Source organism: Notolepis coatsorum (genome assembly GCF_963971535.1).
Source record: "Notolepis coatsorum genome assembly, chromosome: 1".
NCBI lineage: Eukaryota > Metazoa > Chordata > Actinopteri > Aulopiformes > Paralepididae > Notolepis > Notolepis coatsorum.
Window position 1 is genome coordinate 32,240,923 of NC_140165.1, and position 23,809 is coordinate 32,264,731.

At 45.0% G+C, this 23,809-nt stretch overlaps 1 protein-coding gene across 1 annotated transcript in view; it reads right to left on the bottom strand.

Moving 5' to 3' along the window:
* zranb3 (zinc finger, RAN-binding domain containing 3) overlaps positions 1-23,809 on the bottom strand; it is a 202,725-nt gene that overhangs the window by 38,239 nt on the left and 140,677 nt on the right. Inside the window, exons 19-21 of the mRNA XM_084315238.1 lie at positions 22,442-22,546; positions 20,250-20,392; positions 12,202-12,342 (exon numbers count right to left, since the gene is read on the bottom strand). Coding sequence (XP_084171364.1) covers positions 12,202-12,342; positions 20,250-20,392; positions 22,442-22,546 — 389 coding nt within the window. The remainder of the gene's footprint in view (positions 1-12,201; positions 12,343-20,249; positions 20,393-22,441; positions 22,547-23,809) is intronic.

Consider the following 23,809-nt stretch of genomic DNA (forward strand, 5'->3'; position numbering starts at 1 on the left):
TATTGAACTATAATAATCAGTGCAGGAGCTCACTTATCATTGAAAGACACTTTTATCACTGACTTAAAAGGCCCATACATCTCCATAAATGTTCAGGGGGGAGGGAATAAGTGCTTACCCTACAGACCCCAAGAAGTGCTGTATATTCTGTATTGTTTAATATAAATGCATCTTTTATTCCAATCCCGATTTGTATTTTAGATTCCCAAATCCCATCGGACTTGACTTCTTCGTGTCCCTCAGTGAGTATAATACCAGCATTCAACTGTATGCGCCACAGCGGTTTCGATCATCATCATCATCATCACCACCCACGCTATGCATAAAATATATAGGTCCGCGGAGAGGCACGCTGAGGAGGCCGTGCAAACTGCAATGGAATATGGGGCATCTCTCTCTCTTTACCTAATATTTTGATTCTATCCTGACATTTTTCAGTTGGAAGGGCAATCTATATGCATAACGGATTTTTCAAAGGAAACTTTTTTTTACGAGGCTCAAAAAGGCAGGTGCTCAAGCACCCCTTGGGCTCTATGTGTGCACGTGCCTGCTCGGCTTGATAGCCCGATGGCATCCATACTTTGTCCCGAAATGGTGTGGGAGCCGTTGCGTAAGCCGGTTCCCCAAGGGAAATCGGCTAGGCAGATGGCTAATTGGAGTGACCGGGTGTACATCGCCGCGACTCAGAGCCTAGCTGCGACTTCCAACATCGCGCAGCTAGCACGCTACATGTCGGGGATGATGGCGGGCGGGTCAGTATTGGATGACCATCAGCAATATCTTCACGCCCAGGCGGCTGGAGCTATCCTGCACCTTACCCAGCTGCAGGCGATAGCCGCCGGGAAGGAGCGCGCCCTGGCCACTCTATCCCAGCACCACCTTTGGGGTGCCGGAACAGAAGAGGATTCCCCTGCTCACGGCCCCCCTCTCCGATGCTGGGCTATTCGGGTCGGCCATGCAGCAGATGACGGCAGCCTGCAGAGAGATGGAGGAGGAGTGCTCTGTGCTCCAACCCCATTTCCCCCGACCCGATGCCACCGGTGATGGCCGGAAAAAGCAACGCCGGCAGAGGACCGCGACCATACCACCGTCGCCGCTACTGGACCTTCGGCGAAGAAGGCCAGGAGTGGAGGGAGTGCCTCGTCTGCCGCAGCCAGCCGCCCCACACCCGGAGGGAACGGTAGGGATCGACGTGATCAGGCTTCCCAGAACCGTTCCTCCGGGCCGGCTCCCCGTGGGGGCAAACACTGCGCTGCACGAGACAGGCGCCGCTAGTGACTCCCCTGTTTAGCCCTGTCCCCTTCCCCTCCCCAACATATAATTTTTGTTACTAAATAAAAGGTCCCTCCTGGTGGGGGACTGTTTTTTCTTACAAACTGTGTGTTTATTCACTATATATTGGGGATACGATGTATAAACCCTCACCTACCTGTGGGGTTGTGTGTTTGCTTAGAGAGTAGGACAGTTTTCTTGTAAATTGTTCTGGTCGCTATATATATGTGTGCTTAGCAAGGCCTGTGGCTAGCACTCGGTCGAAATACTTGTCTTCCCTCATCATGAAGAAGACTGTGTTCTTCTTGCAGTAGTAAGAGTGAACTTTACCTTTTTTATCTGAGGGGGTTGTGTGTATTCTGTTACGTTTGGGAAACATGGCATCGAGTCCACAACCAGGTTAGAGTGTTAGCCTACAGAAGTAATCATATGTAGTTTGTGCTGGCCCTGGGTGCTTCTGTGTGGAACCACGCATGGGCTGGTGCGCCTTGGTTGCTCATTGTTACGTTGTCATTGACATTCTTTAAGCTCGATGTCGAGTCAATGCAACACAACAAAGGAGACGGCAGTCAAAGTAGTTTTATAATAAATATTTAATGAAATAATTACTGTGAATGAAATGAAGAATAAACTAAAGTAACGACAGACAAGAACACATACTACACAGACAGGATCAGCACCAGACAAAGGGGAAGACAGGATACTTATACATGAGGGGATGCTTCTTTCTGTTACATTTTGTATAAAATTATTCTGTACTTCTGTATGACAACTAATAAAGAAACTTGAGAAACTTGAGATTGGCCCCAGCTAAACCTAACCTACGGAACTGCAGCTGGACTGTTTTGACTGTGTGCAATGCAGCAATCTCTGATTGGATTTGAAGGTTGTCAATCATTCAACCCGCGTTCGTGGGTGGCGTGAGGCAAATCTGCACGGGCAGTGCTTAGATGACTCAAATAGCCTATTTTGATTGGATAATAGAATGAAAAGAATCCAATCCAATCCAATCCAACTTTATTTATAAAGCGCTTTAACAGCCACAGGGGCACAAAGTGCTGTACAGGGGGAGCATATTAAAAACTATTAGCAGCACTAAAAATAGATTAAAAAAAACAAGAGTACCAAAACAGAGATAAAAAACATTAGGTAAATATAGGCAGCAATACAAGTTTAAATAGATCAGAGTACTTAAAAAAGAAAATTTAAAAGCAAAGGACACAGTAACAAAACGATACAACAACAACACAGTAAGACAATAAGATCATAAAATCAACAAGCTACATGGTGTCGAAAGCCAGAGAGAAAAGGTGGGTCTTAAGGAGGCCTTTGAAACGGGGCAGTGATGAGGCCTGCCTAATCTGCAGTGGCAGCTCATTCCACATTTTGGGGGCGACAACGGAGAAAGCACGGTCCCCCCTGAGCTTACGCCTAGTTGTAGGCACTACTAGGAGCAGCTGGTCAGCTGACCTGAGAGAGCGAGAAGGTGTATAGACCTGCAACAGCTCAGAGAGGTAGGGTGGAGCAAGGTCATGAAGAGCTTTAAAAGTGGAGTGAAAATAAAATCGGTGAGATGTGGTCGTATTTACGAGTGCCAGTTAAAAGACGAGCAGCGGCGTTCTGCACCATCTGAAGGCGAGCCACTGAGGATCCACTCACCCCTATATAAAGTGCATTGCAGTAATCCAGCCTGGTAGTCACAAATGCATGGATTACTGCTTCAAAATGCTGGGCGTGTAGGATGGGCTTAATTTTGGCCAGCTGCCTCAACTGGAAAAAACTCGTTTTAACCACGGCCTTGATCTGGCTGTCAAATTTAAGGTCTGGGTCGATCTTTACACCTAGGTTCTTTACTATTGGTTTGACATGTTGTGCCAGCGAACCCAGATCTAGCAGTGAGGTCACAGAGGGGCCACCAAAAACCATGACCTCCGTCTTTTTGTCATTAAAATTTAAAAAATTCAATGCCATCCAGGATTTAATGTCATCGAGGCATTTGGTCAGCGGGTCTATGGAAAAAGAGCCAGACTTTTTTAGTGGCATATAGATCTGGCTGTCATCAGCGTAGCAGTGAAAAGGAATGTCGTGCTTTCTGAGGATGGAACCAAGGGGCAATAAATAAATAGAGAACAGGACGGCGCCAAGTATCGAGCCCTGGGGTACACCGTACAATAGGGGGGCAGTAGAGGACACGGAGTCCTCGAGCTTGACACAAAAGGATCGATCTGCCAGGTAGGACATGAACCATTCAAGGGCTATGCCACTGCCTGTGCAGTGAAAGTTTCACTGAGTGATTGACAGCTAGCCATGACTGACTGCAGCCCTGACCAAAGAGCTCAGAGCTGTCACTTTTGGCCATTAAAAAAAAAGAATCACTGGATTTTTTTTTACATATATTTATACGGTATATATATATATATATATATATATTTATACGGTATATATATATATATATATATATATATATATATATATATATATATGTAAATTAATAATAATTATGAATTATGAGTGAATTTGTGTTTCACGTGTTGTCATAGAGAAACCTCCACTGACCCACACATAACACCCCCCCCCCCCTCAAATTTATGGCCACAACCCCAAATCGTAATGGGGAAGTGGACATAAACAGAGAAACAACCAGACACAAAAAAATATACATATATAAATAAATCATGGGACAATGATAGTAATATCAATGCTAATAATAGCACTATATAGACGGCCATAACCCCCAACACATTCCGTGTGACCGCACAGCCCACCCTAATTACAGGGCACAGCATCAGCAGGGAAAAACAGTGGTCGAGAAACAATGAGCAGCCTCACTCCTCGTCACTCCCGACTCCTAGAAGACAGAACAATGTTTTTAACCAGCTGGCGCTTTGACCCTTTGAACCTCCCTCCTAGGGTGCACCTCCCCTCTATTAGGGTACACCTCCACACTCCACGATCACAGGACGGGCAGGTCCCCTCTTCTAGGGCGAGGTCCCCTCTCTTGGAGGGTGCAGCACTAGGCAAGGTCTCTTCCCACCCTTAGGCCTGACCATCCAGACTCCTCTGGACAGACAGACCTTAGCCTTCTGCTTCCCGGTGTTTTCTTTTCAAACCCACCGATCACAGAAACACTACTCGCTTACAAGCTCACTCGGTTTCAGCTTATAGTGGCCTGACTGTACATTGAGCCGAACGCGGCGGCCCTCACCGTGGTCTTACTGCCATATGCGATCCGACCGGCAGGTGACCCAGTCGATAGCGACCCCAGACCCTGTAGTGGTTATTGGCCACCCAGGTAGGAACCGACGGTCTGATCCCCACCCCACTTTGCTATGGGTATGGAAATTTTGACCAGTTTCACCCGCCTTGCCTGTTCACAGAGAGAACACCCTCTGCTAGCTGTGGACTGTCGTCCACGTACCACGTGTTGCCCACACACATGCAACAATCACGCCGACTAGACGGTACCACGTGGTATGTTGCTTCATACCTCATCAGACACGAGGGCCATGCAGTATCTCCCCAGCACTATATATCGTCTTTAACGTGTCCTCGGGACTTCACAGCCCCACCGCCGCCTGTTATTGGCTAAGGTTCGGGGTGCCTACCCCCTCCCTAACCAATCAATATATACAAAAGAGAGAAACAACAAAACAAAAAACGGCTTCACCCTATACGCCTGTATAGTCTGGTCCTACATACTTTGGCCACCGCTCCACTACCGCAGTGCTTAGGGAAGTCCCAACCACCAACCACAAAACACTGTCACTATACATAAACAATATAGAAGAGCACTGGTATGACCGCCTAATGCCTCCACACCTAAAAGTATTCGCAAATTAACAACAGTCGTGTGTCAAAAGAAAACCTAAGCCCATCCCCAAACGTTCTCATCCCTCACTATAATGCCCCCTATGTAACTAAAAGCTAGACACACGCCAGCCTAGGAGGAGCCTGACAGGATTTTTCTAAAATCCCAACCGCATATGGTGTGTCCCCAGGCGACGGAAGGCACCATAAAAAATTGTCCAACTGCCCTAGCTGGTTGAGAACGCTCCCTGTTGGAGAATCATTTGCCAAGGGGGTCTAAAATATGGGCCACACACACGACACTGCCAACCATACTTCACAGTGTGGGTCAAGCCTAGCGGCCACCACCAAATTGTTTGCTCAAACCAGTTTGGCACGAGCCCCCATGTTAAGTTGTCATTGACATTCTTTAAGCTCGATGTCGAGTCAATGCAACACAACAAAGGAGATGGTAGTCAAAGTAGTTTTATAATAAATATTCAATGAAATAATTACCGTGAATGAAATGAAGAATAAACTAAAGTAACGACAGACAAGACAGGATACTTATACATGAGGGGATGATGAGACAAGACACACCTGGGTTAATTATTGTAAGTGGGTACAGCTGGGGAAAGAACAATAGGGACTACAACACCAGGACAGAGAACTACAACTAGACATGACGAATCACATTAGGAGCACCTGATCAGGGCACAAACATAGACCCACACATAACACTCATCATGGAAACAGCGTTTTTTATGGAGCAACTAGGATGGAGATTTTATCTCTTCCGAGCGCCAGTGTACTAAGTTAGTCTCGACGAATTCTCACGAGATAGATCAAAGCATTGGCGGAGGGGTCTCACGCCCATGGGGTGGGCCACCGGGCGCGGTGCATTCATGTTCTGACCGTCTTGGTGGCGCCCTCTGTGATGTTTTAGATCGACACGCGTACCTACCCCCCTCTTAGGACTGGGGATGGTGGCGTGATTAGGACACAGGACTGGTTCTGGTCGCGCCGGACCAGGTCAGTTAACCCGTTGTCCGCCAGGGCGCAGATCTGCTGTTCTGGTACCCTGAAGGACTTTGTGGTTTTTCGGTGGGAAAATGCCGGGTTGGCCCAGGCGTCGCAGGGTTTGATGTTATGGAGGTGTGTTCGTGGTTATGTCACTGCGTGTTATCCTTCACTGTTGCTTGGTCCATATTGTGTTGTACCTTGCGCTGTGCTAAGGAGCCTGGTCCTTCTCCATTCTTTTTCGCCCCTCTCTTCCCCTGCTTGGCGGGGCTGGGAGGAGGCTGTCGAGGTGGTTCTATTGTACCCCTCTGGCATCCCTGTGTACGTCCCGGTCCGCCGGGCCCAGGTCCCGACTCGTTCTCGTGGACCTGTTGGCCTGGGTTAACCCCTTCTTGAAAACTGAAACGCTTGTACTGCTGTATAGCCGGTGTATATGCGCAGTTGTGTTTGAGTTTTTTCTTGGAAGGGGTTAAGGGAACAACCGCCTCCTGTTAAACTAAACATAGGGAGGTGGTTGGTTCCCCGGTGTGTTGATAGCGGAGTCAACTCTCGGGTTAGGCCGGGCTTGACCCCGTCTGCCTGCGAGTGTGCCCCCGCACTTTTCATGACGTCGGCTAGGGGTGGACGGTATAAACGGTATACGGTATAAACGGTATGAATTTGCTCTACGGTATGGATTTTGACTATACCGTGTAACCGGTAGGGCAGCTCTAAAATAGCAATGACGTCATGTAACCACAGCGCGACTATCTCGCGACTACCCTCCCACTCAGGGCTTTATGGGGTAGAACACATAGTAGCTTTCTACAAAAACCTAGGGGTCCGCAAGGACGACTTCAAGCTGGAAACGGTAACAACAGATGAGGTACTCAATAAACTGAGCGCCCTCCAACCTAACAAGGCCACTGGCCATGACAACATCCCCTCCAAATTCCTCAGAGACTCAGCAGCCGCCATCACACCAATCATCACACACATAATAAACCTCTCCATAAAACAGGGACACGTCCCCAAGGACTTCAAAATTGCGAGGGTGACCCCTCTGCACAAAAAGGGCAGCAAATTAGACCCAGGCAACTACCGCCCTGTTTCTATTCTCACCTCCATCTCGAAAGTCATGGAAAAAATAGTCTACGAACAGGTCGAAAAGTACCTAGCGGAAAAAAATCTAATCTACGAATTCCAATCTGGCTTCAGAACATCCCACTCCACTGACACATGCCTTCTCTATTTGAATGACCACATCAAACAAGAGGTGGACGCAGGCAAATACTGCGGCATGGTCATGCTGGACCTACAAAAGGCCTTTGACACGGTCAATCACTCCATTCTGATTGACAAGCTAAAAGCAATTGGTTTTGATAGTCTATCAGTGAGCTGGATGCAATCCTACCTTGAGGGGAGGGAACAGATGGTGGAGGTAAACGGTACCCTATCCCCCCCCCTCACAGTGAGCTGTGGTGTTCCACAAGGAAGCATACTAGGACCGCTACTGTTCCTAATTTATGCAAATGACATGTCGTCAGCTTGTGACTGCAACTTGTTCCTGTTTGCGGACGACTCAGCCCTGCTGGTCTCTGACAAGAACAAGTTACAGGTTGAAAAAACCCTCAGCTCGGAACTAGGCAGAATCTGCATATGGCTCGCTGATAACAAACTATCATTACACATGGGCAAAACAGAGTCCATTCTCTTCGGTTCAAATAACAAACTCAGCAAGACCGACGGCTTCTCAGTTACAGTGGGTGACAATATTGTCACAAGGAAAGATGAAATTACCTACCTGGGGTCCATCCTAGAGGCTAATCTCTCCTGTGACAAAATGGCATCCAATGTAATAAAAAAAGTCAACCAACGAACTCGATTCTTGTACCGGATCTCCTCTCTGATAAACAAGAACACCCTGAAGACTCTGGCAGGAGCACTCATTCAGGGGTACTACGACTATGCTTGCACCTCATGGTACCAAAGCACCTCAAAGGCGCTAAAAACAAAATTACAAACATCTCAAAACAAACTGGTCAGACTACTGCTTGACCTTACTCCTAGAACCCACCTCACCCCTGCCCACTTCGACAACCTAGGATGGCTTAGAGTAGACGACAGAGTACAACAACTTGCAATGGGCCTGGTCTACAAGATACACTACACGACCAAGGTACCCATGTACATGTCAAAATACTTCCCAAAGGTCAGTGAATACCACGATCACAACACCAGAGGGAGCTCCACAAATCATGTCAAACCCAGATTCGGCTCAAATAAGGGACTAAACACGTTTCGCAATTATGCCACATCAATGTGGAACGCCCTACCCAAAGCTGTAAAGGAATGTGGATCACTACCCACTTTCAAAACCTCTCTCAAGGGACACCTACGGGAGACTGCAATTCAACACTGGCCCCTGTAAATATCCTAACCCAATCATTCCAACCCCCTCCAATGTACAGTCATTTACCTAGTATGGTTGTCAATAGTTCAATGTACAATTGTGTTTGTTTGTACAGTGTCTCCTCCCCCCCCCCCTCAATGTACAGTGTTACTTGTTTATACAGTATGCCCCCCGCCCCCCCCCCCCCCCCCAACCACCTCCAATGTAAATTACCCAGTATGGTTGTCAATATCCCAATGTACCCAACCCCCCCCACCCAACCTCCAATGTACAGTTTCTACGTCAAATGTATATACTCCCTTTTCTTGACTCCTTCTGTATCACAAACAGTACTGTATTTGCAAATCTGGTATGTCATAAATGTATAGATGTAGCAGTACTGACTATCTGTATGTCATGTATGTCATATATGTCTATATGAATTGAAAATGGGGGACCCTGATGGAAACAAGACAAACGTCTTTCTCAGGTCTGCATCCCCTTAACAATTGTATGTATTGAGCCGTACTGTATTGTACCCATTCTGCAATCTGTTAAATAAAGTTTTCATTCATTCATTCATTCACTCACTCGCATTTGCCCCTAAAAATAGATAGAATTAGTCATAGATAATAGATATGTGCGAACTGGAAAAAGTTATTTAGGAGGCTTCGCGCAGTGGGCGTGCCAGCCCCTACCGCACGCATGTAAACACGGGTCTAGTAGTCTAGTGGGACGGGACACGGGAGGAAGGCGGCGTCTCCCTGAGCTAACGTTAGCTTAGCTACCGTTACAAAATGACCCAGTCAACTATTCACTTTTAGTTTAATACATGATGAGGCATTGTCTAACCGAACGGTATCTAGTCGGCCAGCTACCGATAGCTCCTGACATCAACAAACGCTCCACAAAGTCTAGTAGAGACGTGTATGCTACCTGTTAGCTGTTAGCTCACGTTAGTTCACCGTTCAAAACGAAATGTCCCATTGAACTAAATAATTCACTGAGGCGTTGTATTAACGTTATATATCCGGCTAGTAGTAGCTACAGATAGCTCCTGATATCAATGTCTTATAACACTGATTCGATGCGTATTCGAGCTGAGGGCTTGCTGAGCACAGTTAAGTAACGTTATAGCAATAGGGTCCAGGTGCAGCGCCGGAGAATCCTGGCCGTAGCTCTGCTCAGCCTACTCGAGTATAGGTCCAGGTGCAGCTCCGGAGAATCCTGGCCGTAGCTGGAGGCTACTAGAGTACACACAGACAGTGGAGCTTGTTGCGTGGTGGCGATGTCTCGCAGATAATACAAGTACAAGTCTAATTGTATAATATATATATTTTATATAAAAAAAAAAAAAATTATAAAATAAAAAAAAAAAATTATTTTTTTTTTATCAAAAACGATTATACCGTGATATATACCGTTACCGTCTATGCTTCAAATAATACCGTGATATAAATTTTAGACCATACCGTCCACCCCTAACGTCGGCCAATCATGTCAGCCTTCTCTGCCTCGGCCTCTCTAAGGGGTCGGGTTTTTGTGGAGGCTGCGACATGGTGCACAGCATACCGAACGCCCCTTCCGCTGGGGTGCTGTTCTCAGTAGACCCCTTAGGCGCCTGTCTAGTCCGCAGTGCTCCGGGCACAGGTTGAGTTATGCTTTTGACCTGTTGCCAGGATTGAGGGATCAACCTCTTTGGGGGTTGTCTCCCCGGTGCGCTGCCTGGCCCCACTGTGTTGTGGGGGTGTAGCCTCTGTGGAGTGCTTCAGGGTGGCGTGCTGTAGGGGGGAAGGGCCTGCTCTTAGATTGGGCCCTGTCCGATACGCTGGCGATGTGGGGGGTGGTGTCACTAGTGACCATCTGGTGGGGTCTCGATGCTGCGGCATCGTTGGCCTCACCAGGCCCCCTTCCGGGGGGTCCTAACCCTCAGGCTGTTCCTGGGGCTGGGTCCTCCTTCGTGCTCCGCTGCTACGGCCTTGCCACGGGGTTGGGTTCTTGACCTTGACCCTGTGATGTTCCCTAGTGGCATGTGGGATGCGCGCCTGTGTAGTCGTGGGTTCTTCTGTGTGAAGGTAAGTCCCACGATCTGCTCACCCTGTGCGTTTGAGTTGCTAAACCCTCTTCGCACAGTCGGATCCGATTCCCTCCCGTCCCCCTCTAGGGGGGTCCGGGGGCTCGGGTCCTCCCCGGTTCTGATGGTTGTGGGGGGCCTCAGCGGGTACATTTGTCGAGCTTCCGCTCTGCTCAGCTCCTGTGTTCCACTACGAGCAGAGCGTAAGCTATACGATAATATAACATAATGGTTATCCTATAACCATAGTTATATGAGTATAGCGAGCGCTCTGCTCGGACTCACTGAGGACCCTGTGGTCTTCGCCTTCGGTGGTGAAAGACTTGGGAAGGAGCTGTTAGTATGGCCACGTCCCCACTTATGTAGAGGAGCGGATGTGGGTGTGGCCAGGCGGATGTGTGTGTACATGTGGAGACATTTTATTTAGAATTAGATTGAAAGGGATAAGGTTCCACTACGAGCAGAGCGCTCGCTATACTCATAACTATGGTTATAGGATAACCGTATGTTCTGTTTCGTCCTCTTCATCACTCGTACTATCGTTTGTGGCCATCTTCTGTAGCTTGTCACTCTGACTGTCTATTCTTCCGATAGCAGGTGTTTAATCAAAGATTCCCGCTTTCTAGTCTTGCACAAGGACCAATCAGCATGGGTATGGGAGGGTTAATTTTCCATTGATGGGGATTTGATTGGCTGTTTTTAAATAAAGTGCGGCCACAGGATTAATAACGTTAACCTTAGTTCGGCCAGAGAAACAAATATACTAATTAAAATGGTTGGACCTGTGAGATTTGTACTTTCTACTTTGTAGGTCTGCATTTTAAATGTAAGGGTTAAAAAGTATGTTTTTTCTCTCTGAAATGTAATTGAGTAAAAGCACAAGTATACAAACCTAATAATACTTGAGTAAAGCACAAATCCCCAAAAACAGTACTTAAGTATTGTAACGAAGTACAATTACTCAAGTACTTTACACCCCTGACTACGACTATGCTTGCACCTCATGGTACCAAAGCACCTCAAAGGCGCTAAAAACAAGATTACAAACATCACAAAACAAACTGGTCAGACTACTACTTGACCTTACTCCTAGAACCCACCTCACCCCTGCCCACTTTGACTACCTAGGATGGCTTAGAGTAGACGACAGAGTACAGCAACTTGCAATGGGCCTGGTCTACAAGATACACTACACGACTAAGGTACCCATGTACATGTCAAAATACTTCCCAGGTCAGTGAATACCACAACCACAACACCAGAGGGAGCTCCACAAATCATGTTAAACCCAGATTCGGCTCAAACAAGGGACTAAACACGTTTTGCAATCATGCCACATCAATGTGGAACGCCCTACCCAAAGCTGTAAAGGAATGTGAATCACTACCCACTTTCAAAGAACACCTACGGGAGACTGCAATTCGAAACTGGCCCCTGTAAATGTCCTAACCCAACCCCCTCCAATGTACAGTAAATGTCCTAACCCAATAATACACAAGACACTCTTCTTGGGACCAAGTAAGGTTTTGTTGATATTCCAATGTACAGTTTCCCCCATCCCGCCTACCCAACCCCACCCACCCAGCCACCTCCAATGTACAGTTTACCCCCCCACCCCCCCCCCACCCCACCCCACCTACCCAACCTCCTCCGATGTACATCCCTCCCTCCCTCCTACCCGTCAGATGCACGCAGTGGTAATATGGAGGCCGACCTCCTCTTGTTGAAGAACTGCTCCCTGGTCACCAAGCGGACGCTGCCTCCCTCCTCCTGGACCTTGCTGAGGGAGGCCTGCGCCACCTCCTCTCTGCCCAGGTACCTGCAGGCGAGGGAGACAGAGAGATGGAGGGAGACAGAGAGAGATGGAGGGAGACAGAGAGAGATGAAGGGAGACAGAGAGAGATGAAGGGAGACAGATAGAGATGGAGGGAATGAAGATTATTTTAGAGATTAAACTTGCTCTACGTAACCACATGTCTCCTTTGTCGGTCTGGGGAGGGTATAGACTACCACATGCCTCCTCTGACTATTGTGATGGGAATGTTATCTATACATCTGTGTGAAAATACATATTCGACTGTTCCTTTAAGGACTTTAAGGAGGTATGGAGAGAGAGGATGACTTTTGACCTAATCTTTTTCTCTCCTAGCAAGGTTGTTTAGCATTCCAGTTAAGAACATAACAAACAACACCGCCTAGCCAAGGCTGGTTCTCCTTTGGGCAGACTTTGTTTACCTGTCTGGGTGTCTAGTGGACGTCATTTCAATTGTGTATTAATGTACGTCTGAGCTCTTTGTCACTTCATGGTCAGACGCTTGTGTGTGAACATTGTTGTCTCTGATTGTAAACTGTCCTTGTCTGCTGTGGCCACAGAGGAAATAATTAAACTAATGCTTTAAATTTTTTAATAACTAGACTCAGAATGATTTATACAACGGCTCCTTTAGTATTTTCCATAACACTATCTACTCATCACAACACTCACACTATGCAAGATTTGCAGGACTGTTAAGAGGTTCATGCATATTATCTACTCATCACAACACTCTTAATGCATATTAACTACTACCCTGAATATATCGGCATCGGTTGATATCGGTATCGGAAATTAAGAGTTGGACAATATCGGTATATCGGTATCAGTAAAAAAGCCAATATCGAGCATCCCTACTCTTAATGCATATTAACTACTCATCACAACACTCTTAATTAGGGGTATAGCGGTACATGTAGTGATGCACAGATGTGAAAATTGTGGGCGATACCGATAACCGATATTAATATTGCTGTTCTGGCCGATACCGATATTTACCGATGTCGATATCTCTGTATAGAAAACACTTTTTTTATGATAAGCAAATAAAGAGCTATTTTCCAAAACGCATTTATTTTTTAACTTTTGTAAATTATTTTCAGAAATGAAATGATATTTTGAAACTATTTAAGGCCAAAACATGTAAAAAAGATATCTTGATATCGGACCGATACCGATGTGTAAAAAAACTGCCATATCGGCCGATATTATATCGGCGGCCGATATATCGTGCATCACTAGGTACATGGATTCATCCCACGACTTCACAGTACTGACGTCACGGTTCGGTAGATCCAGCCATACCACAAATACGTCTCATACGACACTAGGGGCTAGATCCACAAAGAATGGATTGCACGGTGCTAATTGCACTCTTACTTACAATTCATTATGAATTGAAAATGGGGGACCCTGATGTAAACAAGACAAAAGTATTTCTCTGGTCTGCATCCCCTTAACACAATCTGCACCAGAAACGAGTTAACTCGTTATTGCCCGCCATGCGTTCAGCGCCAGAAACGAGTTAACTCGTTTTTGGGATCGTTATTTAGTTTATTCGCTATATCTATTCATAATTCATAGCTGCAGCCTCTGGTATACCCTTCAGACCCTGTCTGAGCTGGCAGACGGTCAACACCGCCCTCTACTGCCATGCGGAGCTATTGCATCTCAATGGAAGTGGGCTGGTGTGTTTTAGGAGCCGATCTGAGCCGGGTGGGCGGGGTTTAAATACTCAGGCGAGCCAGTTATATACAACGATGGCATCGAACAGTAACCCCGCCCGCCCGCCCATATGTAATGGTCGGTAGTGTGGTACGGACCTCCACAAGCAGTATTTGGAATGGCGATCAGATAATTGGATTATTTCTTTTGCATTACATCAGATACAAGGTAAGAACACTATATATACATTTGATCGTTGATCTGATATTTATTTCTACCGCGATCACAGCTATCTGTGTGTAAGTGTATGTGCTTATTTTACCGTTGACTGCGGTGGGGGGGAGGGGGGGGTATGCACGACGAGATATAATAATGATAATCTAGCGTTGATTTCAGGATGATTAGATCAGCCGAAAAATTACAATGTGATGACTGGATTACAGTAAAATGCCCTTTTCTCGTCTTTTTCCTGGAATTACTCAAAAGCACCCAAACCATACTCTATTCAAAACGGTATAAAATGGAAATGTATGGATTAAAAAACAATCTGTTTGGGGCATGTTGACTGGAAGCAACTCACTGACAGTCGACGGCGTTATTATACCCATAGATATAATATAAGATATATTTTAAGCACTTGCAAATGTCGCAGTCTAAAACTATATCCATTGAATAATGACCTGGCGATGAAGGGGTTCAGCGCCCCCTACTGCTGGCGGTCAATGTGTTAACAATCTGTTAATAGGGGCGGTCAGGTGGCGTAGCGGAGATTGTGCTCGTCACCAATGCAAGAGGCTGCGGTCTCGACTCCCGGAGAGTCAGCATTGCCTTGGCTCGGGCTGATCGCTATACTAACTCGTTTGGCTGAGTTAGGGAAGGGGAGCCGTGGGTGGGTCCTGGGCGTTGTGGACAGCGACCCCTACAGTTCGGTCGGGGCGCCTGCTCAGCGAAGGTAGGATCTGGTGAGAGGTAGTGCGGCCTCCCACACGTTACACTCTCCCAGTGAGAATCTGCGCGGCCAGGCTGGCTGCCGGCTGGCTGCACATGCGTCGGAGGAAAGCATGTGACAGTCTCCGGCCTCTCGGACCAACAGTAGGGGAAAGTGCGCAACAACCAGGAAGGGGGTTGGTAATTGGCATAACGACTAACAGTGGGATGGGAGAAAAATCTGAAAAAGAAGGAGGACAAAAAATAAAATAAAAAATAAAATAAATATCTGTTAATAGAAATGTAATTCAATCAATCACCTGCACGGTGATACACACAATTGTTAAGGGGATGCAGACCAGAGAAAGACTTTCGTCTTGTTTACATCAGGGTCCCCCATTTTCAATTCATAATGAATTGTAAGTAAGGGTGCAATTAGCACCGTGCAATCCATTATTTGTGGATCTAGCCCTAGGTGAAACTAGGGTTGCACATTTGACAAATGTATGCTCAATATCCTTACTTTGGCTTACTTTAATCTTTAACGTTGAATATTAAAGCTTGTATTGCCAAATTTAGATCATGAATAAAATGTTGAAGCTTGTAAAGGTATGATGACAAGTGGACAGAACAAAATAACAACTGCACACTCTGCACTGGGTTGTTACTCCTAATCTCCTCCTCCCCTCTCCTTTACTTAGAGGTGTCCCTGAAACAAAACCATGAATGAATGATATGTTTGTAACACAGCAGGATCATTACAATAGGCTGAAAATGTTCATCCTTTTCTTGTTCGCCCAATAATGTTAACCAATGGAACTTCCTTCCACGCGGCTTTCCCTCACAGCTGATCCACACAAAAAAAAGAAGACAAACGCACAACACACTCTTGCTGGACTGGTCCTCTGAGCTCCTCTTCAGCTGAGCAGCTGCAGTGTTTAAATCGTAAAAATATTAATAAATCCTCTGACATTGTGTAACATGTCATCTCTTCTCTAGAGTCTTCTTTCTCTGCTCCACGTGAAGTAAAATCTACTCTAGAAGTGAAACTGAAACTTAAAAAGCATACACCGGTGGGGGCGGTAGGCAATTCATATACTCAGTGGATGCCTGAACACAGAATGACACCGGTATCACTGACTACCGTGGCAAGCCTAGGTGGAACTAAGTATAACACAATACAAATGTTTTAATTGGGACCCAAACCATGGCTTCTGTGTACATTTACACCCCATACACATCACACAAACATACTTATGGTACAGACACACACAAGCACACACACAAGCACGCACACACATCAACTCTCAGACAATACATCCTGTAACTATAACTAGTCATCTTGTGAGGAGCACATGACGTGTCTCGAGAGCTTTGCCTCCACATCTCTTAATTTATGCAGAGAGTCCTATTGTCTCCCAGAACAGCTCAAACGCACACCATTGTTCTGTGTATCCGTCTTTAATGTTGAATATTACGCTTGTTTCCTGTTGTACCGAACTCGTAACGAACCGTGACTTCTGTGTACCGTTACACCCCTACTCTTATTAATGCATATTATCACAACCCTTTTTATAAAAAATTGACCTTATGTATTTTGCTCCCATCCCACCCAATTTAGTTGTTATGCCAATTCTCTTCTTGGTCGTTGCACTGCCCTACTGCCGCTCCAGTGCTTAGACCTCTACACTACCCAGCCGCTCCAGTGCTTAGACCTATACACTACACAACCTATCCAGTGCTTAGACCTCTATACTACCCAGCCGCTCCAGTGCTTAGACCTCTACACTACTCAGTCGCTCCTGAATTCTACATTTTCAAATTCTACTCATATCTTCTTTCTATCTGTTGAGCATTAGACTGTTACATTCTGCAGACTTGATATCAAACACATCACATTCTCACAAAACGTGTGAGAAAACCTGTGCAGGCACGGCTCCCAAACCATAACCAAACCACACACGTCTGAAACAAGATGAGAAACTTGTCAAAAAAAAGAAAGTGCATCTCGGTTTTGGCTTTGAAAAGTTACGATTTTGAGTTGAAAAATATTCTCTACAAGCGATGTTGTGCATCCGTCACTGCTAGGGGTGGAAATGCAAGCAACCTGAAGATGAAACGCACACATTGTACTCTTTCCTGGGACAGTTTTTATGTGGTGAGCTATCCGGTACTTGCAAAGCCATCACTGTCACTTCATACCGGAGTTATGGAAAAAGTACAATGCCTGTGTTCATCGCAATGATACTGAATTATACTGAGTTCGAAGAGTTTTTGCAATAAAGTGCTACTGTATGTCTTCTGAATATGAGCTATAACCTGGTGTTGGCTGGACGATACTTGTAAGAAGAAGAAATGCATTGTTGGTTTTGGTCCTTTCATAGACTATTGTTCACAATACGAAAACAATTAAATTACACCCGCCTCATCCTTTAAAAGAATGGAAGCGGACATGTACGGGTAGCCTACGCATTTTCGAACTAACACCTCTCCCGAAGGCTACCCGTACATGTCCGCTTCCATTCATTGTGCTAAGCTAGGCTAACATGCAGCCAGATAGCTTTCTACTGAACGCACAGAGAGGAAACTGGTATCTATCTTACGATAAGCTAATTTCTAATTTCCCAAAATGTTGGCGTGTTCCTTTATATCACACTCATTGAAAACAAGTGCTAGTTGAAATCACCTTTGTAAATGCTAATTTACACTACATATATATATATATATATTATATAAATGTATAAGATTCCTTATTTTATCTGTAGTGATTATGAAGTCAGTTGATAAATGTAAAAAAAAAAATACATTTATTACTGTGACATGAATCTCATGCGTTTTATTTGATCAACAAAAAATTGCAGCAGCCAAAAACTTGCAGCCCTACGTGCTGCAGGAAAGGAGGAGATGCCCACATCAATCGGGTTTTAGAACAAAACAGAGCCCTATCACTACTTTTGTTGTAAATTATACGGTATCCGACCTTAGTATCCTTAGTATCCGACCTTGACAAAAGAAAACAATACAGTGCCCTTTTTGTAGGTTTGTCGAAAGCATTTGACACAGTTCATTGATTGAATGAATGAATATGGGGACTGACTCTAAATGGGGAAGATGAGAATGACAGGAGGATGGAAACACATGGAACGAGAGAAGTTTCACAGGAGGATGAGGAGGTCGCTCTCTCTCTCTCTCCCCCTCTCATTCTCTCTCTCCCCCTCTCATTCTCTCACTCTCATTCTCTCTCTCTCTCCCCTCTCATTCTATCTCTCTCTCCTCTCTCCCCTCCCCCTCTCATTCTCTCTCTCCTCTCTCCCCTCCCCCCTAGATACCACACATTAGAGGGGAGTCTGCGTTTATACACGGTGTGTGTAGCAGCACACAGTATGACTTCTAGTAATTCTGAAAGACTGGCTGTTTTTTTTTTTTATTCTCTGTGGGAGAAGGAGGGTGTTCTGGCGTTGGCTGTGACTTCACATGGAGTTTCAAAACACCTAAATATAACTTTACATCTTGAAAAAAAGTATTTTTTTCACTGGGTATTTTCTTTTAATGTCAAATATGGTATGCTCACGCAAAGCTAGGGTATGATGGTGACTTTACACTGCACCAGAAATAAAGGGTAGGTTCCCCTGAATCATAAAAGGCATAACACTTGATACTGGAGGAATAAGCTCAGAATTGGTAAGAAATACAACACTATCTCCAGGCAAACCTTTGTAGGCTTTAGAGCAGCGGTTCTCAAACTATGGGTCCCGAACCAAAGTGGGGTCGCGGGTAGGTGACAGTGGGGTCGCTCATTGGCAACAAAAAGAAAACTCAGATTGAGTTTTCCACCTGGCAGCTGTGTGTATTTGCCATGTCACGCCCCTTCATCAATGGAGGCCGACACACAGTATTCCAATACACATTTCACTACATCCTGCGCATTTATAATAATCGCGGGAGGGGGGTCTGGTCTTTTGCGTGTCACATGGACTCTCAATGGATAGGTTTGTTGTCAGAAGCGGTGTCGGTTGGCAGCAATGAAATGGGCTTTGCGCATAACCAGCTGCTATACCACATAAAGTGAGGTGGCTATCTCGAGGCAGAGTATTAAATCGCCTTTTTTAACTCTGAGAAGAAGCATGGATTTTCATTGCAGACAAAAACAACCCATTGGCAGAGAAATGTGCTGATAATGAGCTGGATTAAGAAACCCTGTTAGTGGCACTCCAGCAGGATGCAGCAGGCCTCCCACTGTCTGAGCAGGAAGCACTCAATGATCTTTCATGTGACGAGCAACTGAAAGTCAAGTTCACTGGACAGTAGGGGTGGGGGGGAAATCGATACGTAGTAGTATCGCGATACTTTGCGTGGCAATACTGTATCGATACAGGGAACGCCAAGTATCGATATTTAATTATTCATAAAAAATTATATATATTTTTGTATTTGTATAAGCAAGTTGCATTGTTCATTTCAATACCTGTAATAGTACAGTAGTCCACACACACACAGGTGCATTCAGTTAAGTTGGAATATGACTGTAATCAGGTACATGCAACACAGATTACAGTGTTTACATCTGTCTGCTTGAGAAAATACCATGTTCTGCAATAAAAATTATTGAAGTGAGATGAACAGACTGAACTTTATTTTATTAGATAAAACATGTTGACAGGGGTGCTCTAGTAGCACACCATGTACCGCGCTGCGTCGCGGAATACCGTGCTGCGTCACGGATCTGGTTGACTCCGAGTTCGATTCCCGGACTCGCCGTCATTTGCCGAATGTCTTCCCCTGCTCTCTCTCCCGTTTCACCCTACAACTGTCGGTCATGCTTGACCAGAAAAGCGATAAACGCAAAAAAATGAAGTAAAAAAAAAAAAAAAAAAAAAACATGTTGACAAAGTTTTACTTTGCAGTTGAAAAAAGGTAATAAATTAAATTAGCTAAAAAAATAAAATAAAATAAAAGAATTCGCAATACTCAGCGTATCGCGATATATTTAGTATCGCGATACTATCGTATCGTGACGCAAGTATCGCGATAGTATCGTATCGTGAGGTCTCTGGCGATTCCCACCCCTACTGGACAGGCCCTCGCAAAGTTCTGGATATCAGTCCGGAACGAGTACCCGGTGTTGTGTAATGCTGCGCTGAGAAAGCTTGTCCCCTTCGCATCAACATACCTCTGTGAGGTCGGATTTTCAGAGTAGAAGTGGATCTCCGCCAAAGCGCACGTGAACGTATTTTCTTTTCATGTTCTGGCAACATATTTTGGCTAAATATGCCTCGTTTTATAAATGTGTATACAGAAACAATTCCCTAAAACTCTGGTACCTCTTGGTGCTGCTGTGTGGTTTCTGGGTGCTGGCCAGGTGGTCCAGGCCCAGGGTGGGGCTGTGGAAGAGGACACCACTACGACGGAGCAGACGCTGCTTCATGGCTGCTAGGCTGCTCCACTCCCTCACAAACGACACCACCTGGATTGGCCAGACCCCCCCCCCACACATATTTAAAGGCTTTTGCAGAATGTCCACTGGGAAGTCATTTGAATGAGAGCAAGCGTTGACATTTTGCAATAAACCCCCCAATGGGAGGCCTCGTCTCTGTGTATGTTTGTGTAGCTTTATTTGTCTTTGTTTGTAGTAGATGTTAGGGCTGCTCGATTATGGTGACGTTTCCAAAGACGTTTCAGAGTAACTGGAGAAACGCGCCATGGCTCCCCTTCATGCTCATGACAAGTGGCAAGAACAGCCTTTAGAAACCATGCATTCCAACCATGGAGTGAACATATTTTACTTCTCCCTCCCCTCTCAGACCTTCCTCCTTCATAGTCTTCCTCCTCCCTCCCCTCTTTCATCTTTCTCCTTCATAGTCTTCCTCCTCCCTCCTCTCTCTCACCTTCCTCCTTCATAGTCTTCCTCCTCCCTCCCCTAATCTCAGACCTTCCTCCAGCAGTGGTCTACCATACATGTTCGAGAAGTGGTCGTGTGACGAAAAGGCTGCTGGTTTGAATCCCTGAACTGGCAGGTAAATCTGGCTGGGGGAAGTGAATGATTAATGCTCTCCTCTCCCTCTACAACTACCACCAATATGCCCTTGAGCAAGGCAATGCCCAACTACTCCAGTGGGATTGCTGAGTGGACAACTGTAGAGGACAGCAAAGGTTGTACTGGGCAGCTCCGTGGTGTGTATGTAAGAAACTGACTATTTGAAGCAGGATGTTGCTGAAAATGAGGTGCAAAGCGAATATTTTGTGTTAGCTCTCTCTTTAACCTTTGCTCTCCTCTTCCTCCCCTCTTCCTCCTTCTCTGGCCCAGTGGAGGTCAAATCGGGCCATGGGAACCCAGTCAATCTGCCAGCTCTCCCTTCCTAGAGCTTGTGGTTTTCACCTCACAGTAGACATACGATACGTACACTATCCAACCTGTGGACTGTTATAGCTCCTCCCCATTGGGTTTGTGGTTATAGACTATATCTTTTCATGCATCCCACCCTGTTCAGTATACAGTGACTGGAGATGACTATGAGGTGTAGACTTCCAGCTTTAATGTGAGGGTGCTTAGATCCATATCGGGTGAACAGTGTAGGAATTGTACCCCTGGTTGTATATATATATATATACATTTTTTTATATATATTTTTTTTTATTAAAGTTTGCTTTAATCACAGTAACGTTGGCGAGCTAGCTAAATTATACATACATTGGTTTTCAATCAATTCACACTTTAAAACGGTGGTGCGGCACGGTCTACGGAGACGCAGAAAAAAACTACCAAATCCATTCAGAGAAAATCCTGTGGGAAACACTGTCCCTGTATTGTAAATAGTTCATATGTGTGTTGTCACTACTGTATGTAAAATTGTACATAAGTAAATGTATGTGTTAATATTTATTTACCTAATTTATGTGCAATCGTTTCATTTCAGCTCAGTGTAGAGAAATGCACCGATACTAACAACCGCCTTACTGCGCGCGTCTATGACGACACTGTTGACACCACGTATCTGTGACACGCGCGCCCCGCGACAACACTAGTAGTTTTGGGGGGCCTACCACCCCCCCATGAAAAAAATCCTAGGGGAAACACTGCACTCCTATCGGCTGCCCCGTTACCAACAAGGTCTGCCCTACATTTTCAAAAGCCTAGAGAAAGCTTGTCTTAACTATTCATTGCGAGTTAAGCATGTACATTTGATAGTATTTTTCATTGTATGCGTGCACCTGTGCGAGACCTAGTTCAGAACATTAGTCTATTCTATAAGAGAATCCATAATTCAGTGAAGTCTGTGTGAAAAGGGCTACTAACAGATGACAGCTAATCCAGTGGGGGAGTGGTTAGGGGTGGACATAAGAGCTATTATTCACACCTAGTAACTGACTGCCAAGGTGTTAAAAATGCAGCCACACTTTAGATAGTATTTTCTCAGAAATATCTTCAATATTTCAATTTATGACACATAATTTAAAAGCCTACATTCTGTACTTGCATAACCTGTAAAAAGAAATCTAAAACAAACACACACACCTGGCTTCTGTTCTCCTGGCACAGGCTGAAGGCATCAGGCAGGTCGTCCCAGTTGTCCAGCTTGATGTCCAGAGGAACAAAGTTATAGTTCAATGGATTTTCATCCTGACACACAAGGAGAGAGAGGAGAGGAAGGTTGGACTATAACCATTACTGTGGGTAGTGATTAAACAACGGAGGGATCACTGGTTGGCTTTTGGCCGATTGGTTTCCGACATTGGTTTCTTGTTCGAATGCATTTATTTCTATAGAAAATGGAGCCTCTATTAACAATTATTGCCCACAACGTAAGCTGTAAAAGATAAGCTAAAACACGTACAAAGCCACTTATTCTGAGATGATAATTCATCTGTATGTATCTGGATAACCAATTAATGGATTTTGGCGAGGCAGGTAGCGTTATTTCGGGGGAATTGATATCTACAGGCTGGTGTATTTTTCGTCCACGAAAAATGGAGGCTCTAATTATTATTATTGCTAGAGACTCTCGAGCAATAATAATGATTAGAGCCTCCATTTTTTGGCACTCAATGAGTTAAGGTGTCCAGTCCTTACAAGTCATTACATCATACAACAATGATCAACATACAATACCAGTACACATAGTGGAATTAGGAGACATAGATTACAATTGACTAAAGAGTTCTTATTTCATCATATAAAAGGACTAAAGTATCTTTGATTTTTTAATACATTTTGTATAACCTCCTATCTGAAAATGTCACCTTTTTGAGAAAACAAAAAAAACGTGTTGTTTTCTTGCTAAATGCAAAAAATAATCAGGATACCCAATACAACACACTGCTTTTGCAAAATATCTTGCAGACAGACTGCATAGGTGCAGATAGGAGGTTTCTCATCATCCAAAGTGAATTTCTCATCATCCGAAATTTTGCAGATAGGATGTTTTGCATTTCAGCCATCGATATAGTTACTCTCAATAAGAAATTGTGTTCTTTGGATTTTACCATTATGTCTACAGGCCGTTCTTTCTTTACATATAAGGAATAATTTATATTTAGGCTATAAGTGTATTCATTCTACACTATTTGGGTACCTTTTACAGTATAAGTGGTAGCATTTGTTAAAGCCTACTTTACCTTTTGCTATTCTTATCATATGGGATAGTTTTGGGTGAGAATAATGATGGCGGTCGGTGAGCCTTTGATTATCTGCGCTGCCTGGGGGGATTTAAATGAAATTAGAGAAAGGCTGGGACTGAGTTTCCATGCTGAGATGGTCAAACAGATTTGTTGTTAAAACACAAATTGGACAGACCTGGTCATGACATTGTTTGCAAAGCACCTTCTCTTGTTGTCAGTTGACTACAAACTAAACAGGCGTCAGGGGGAAGCCTTGTCTTGTCCT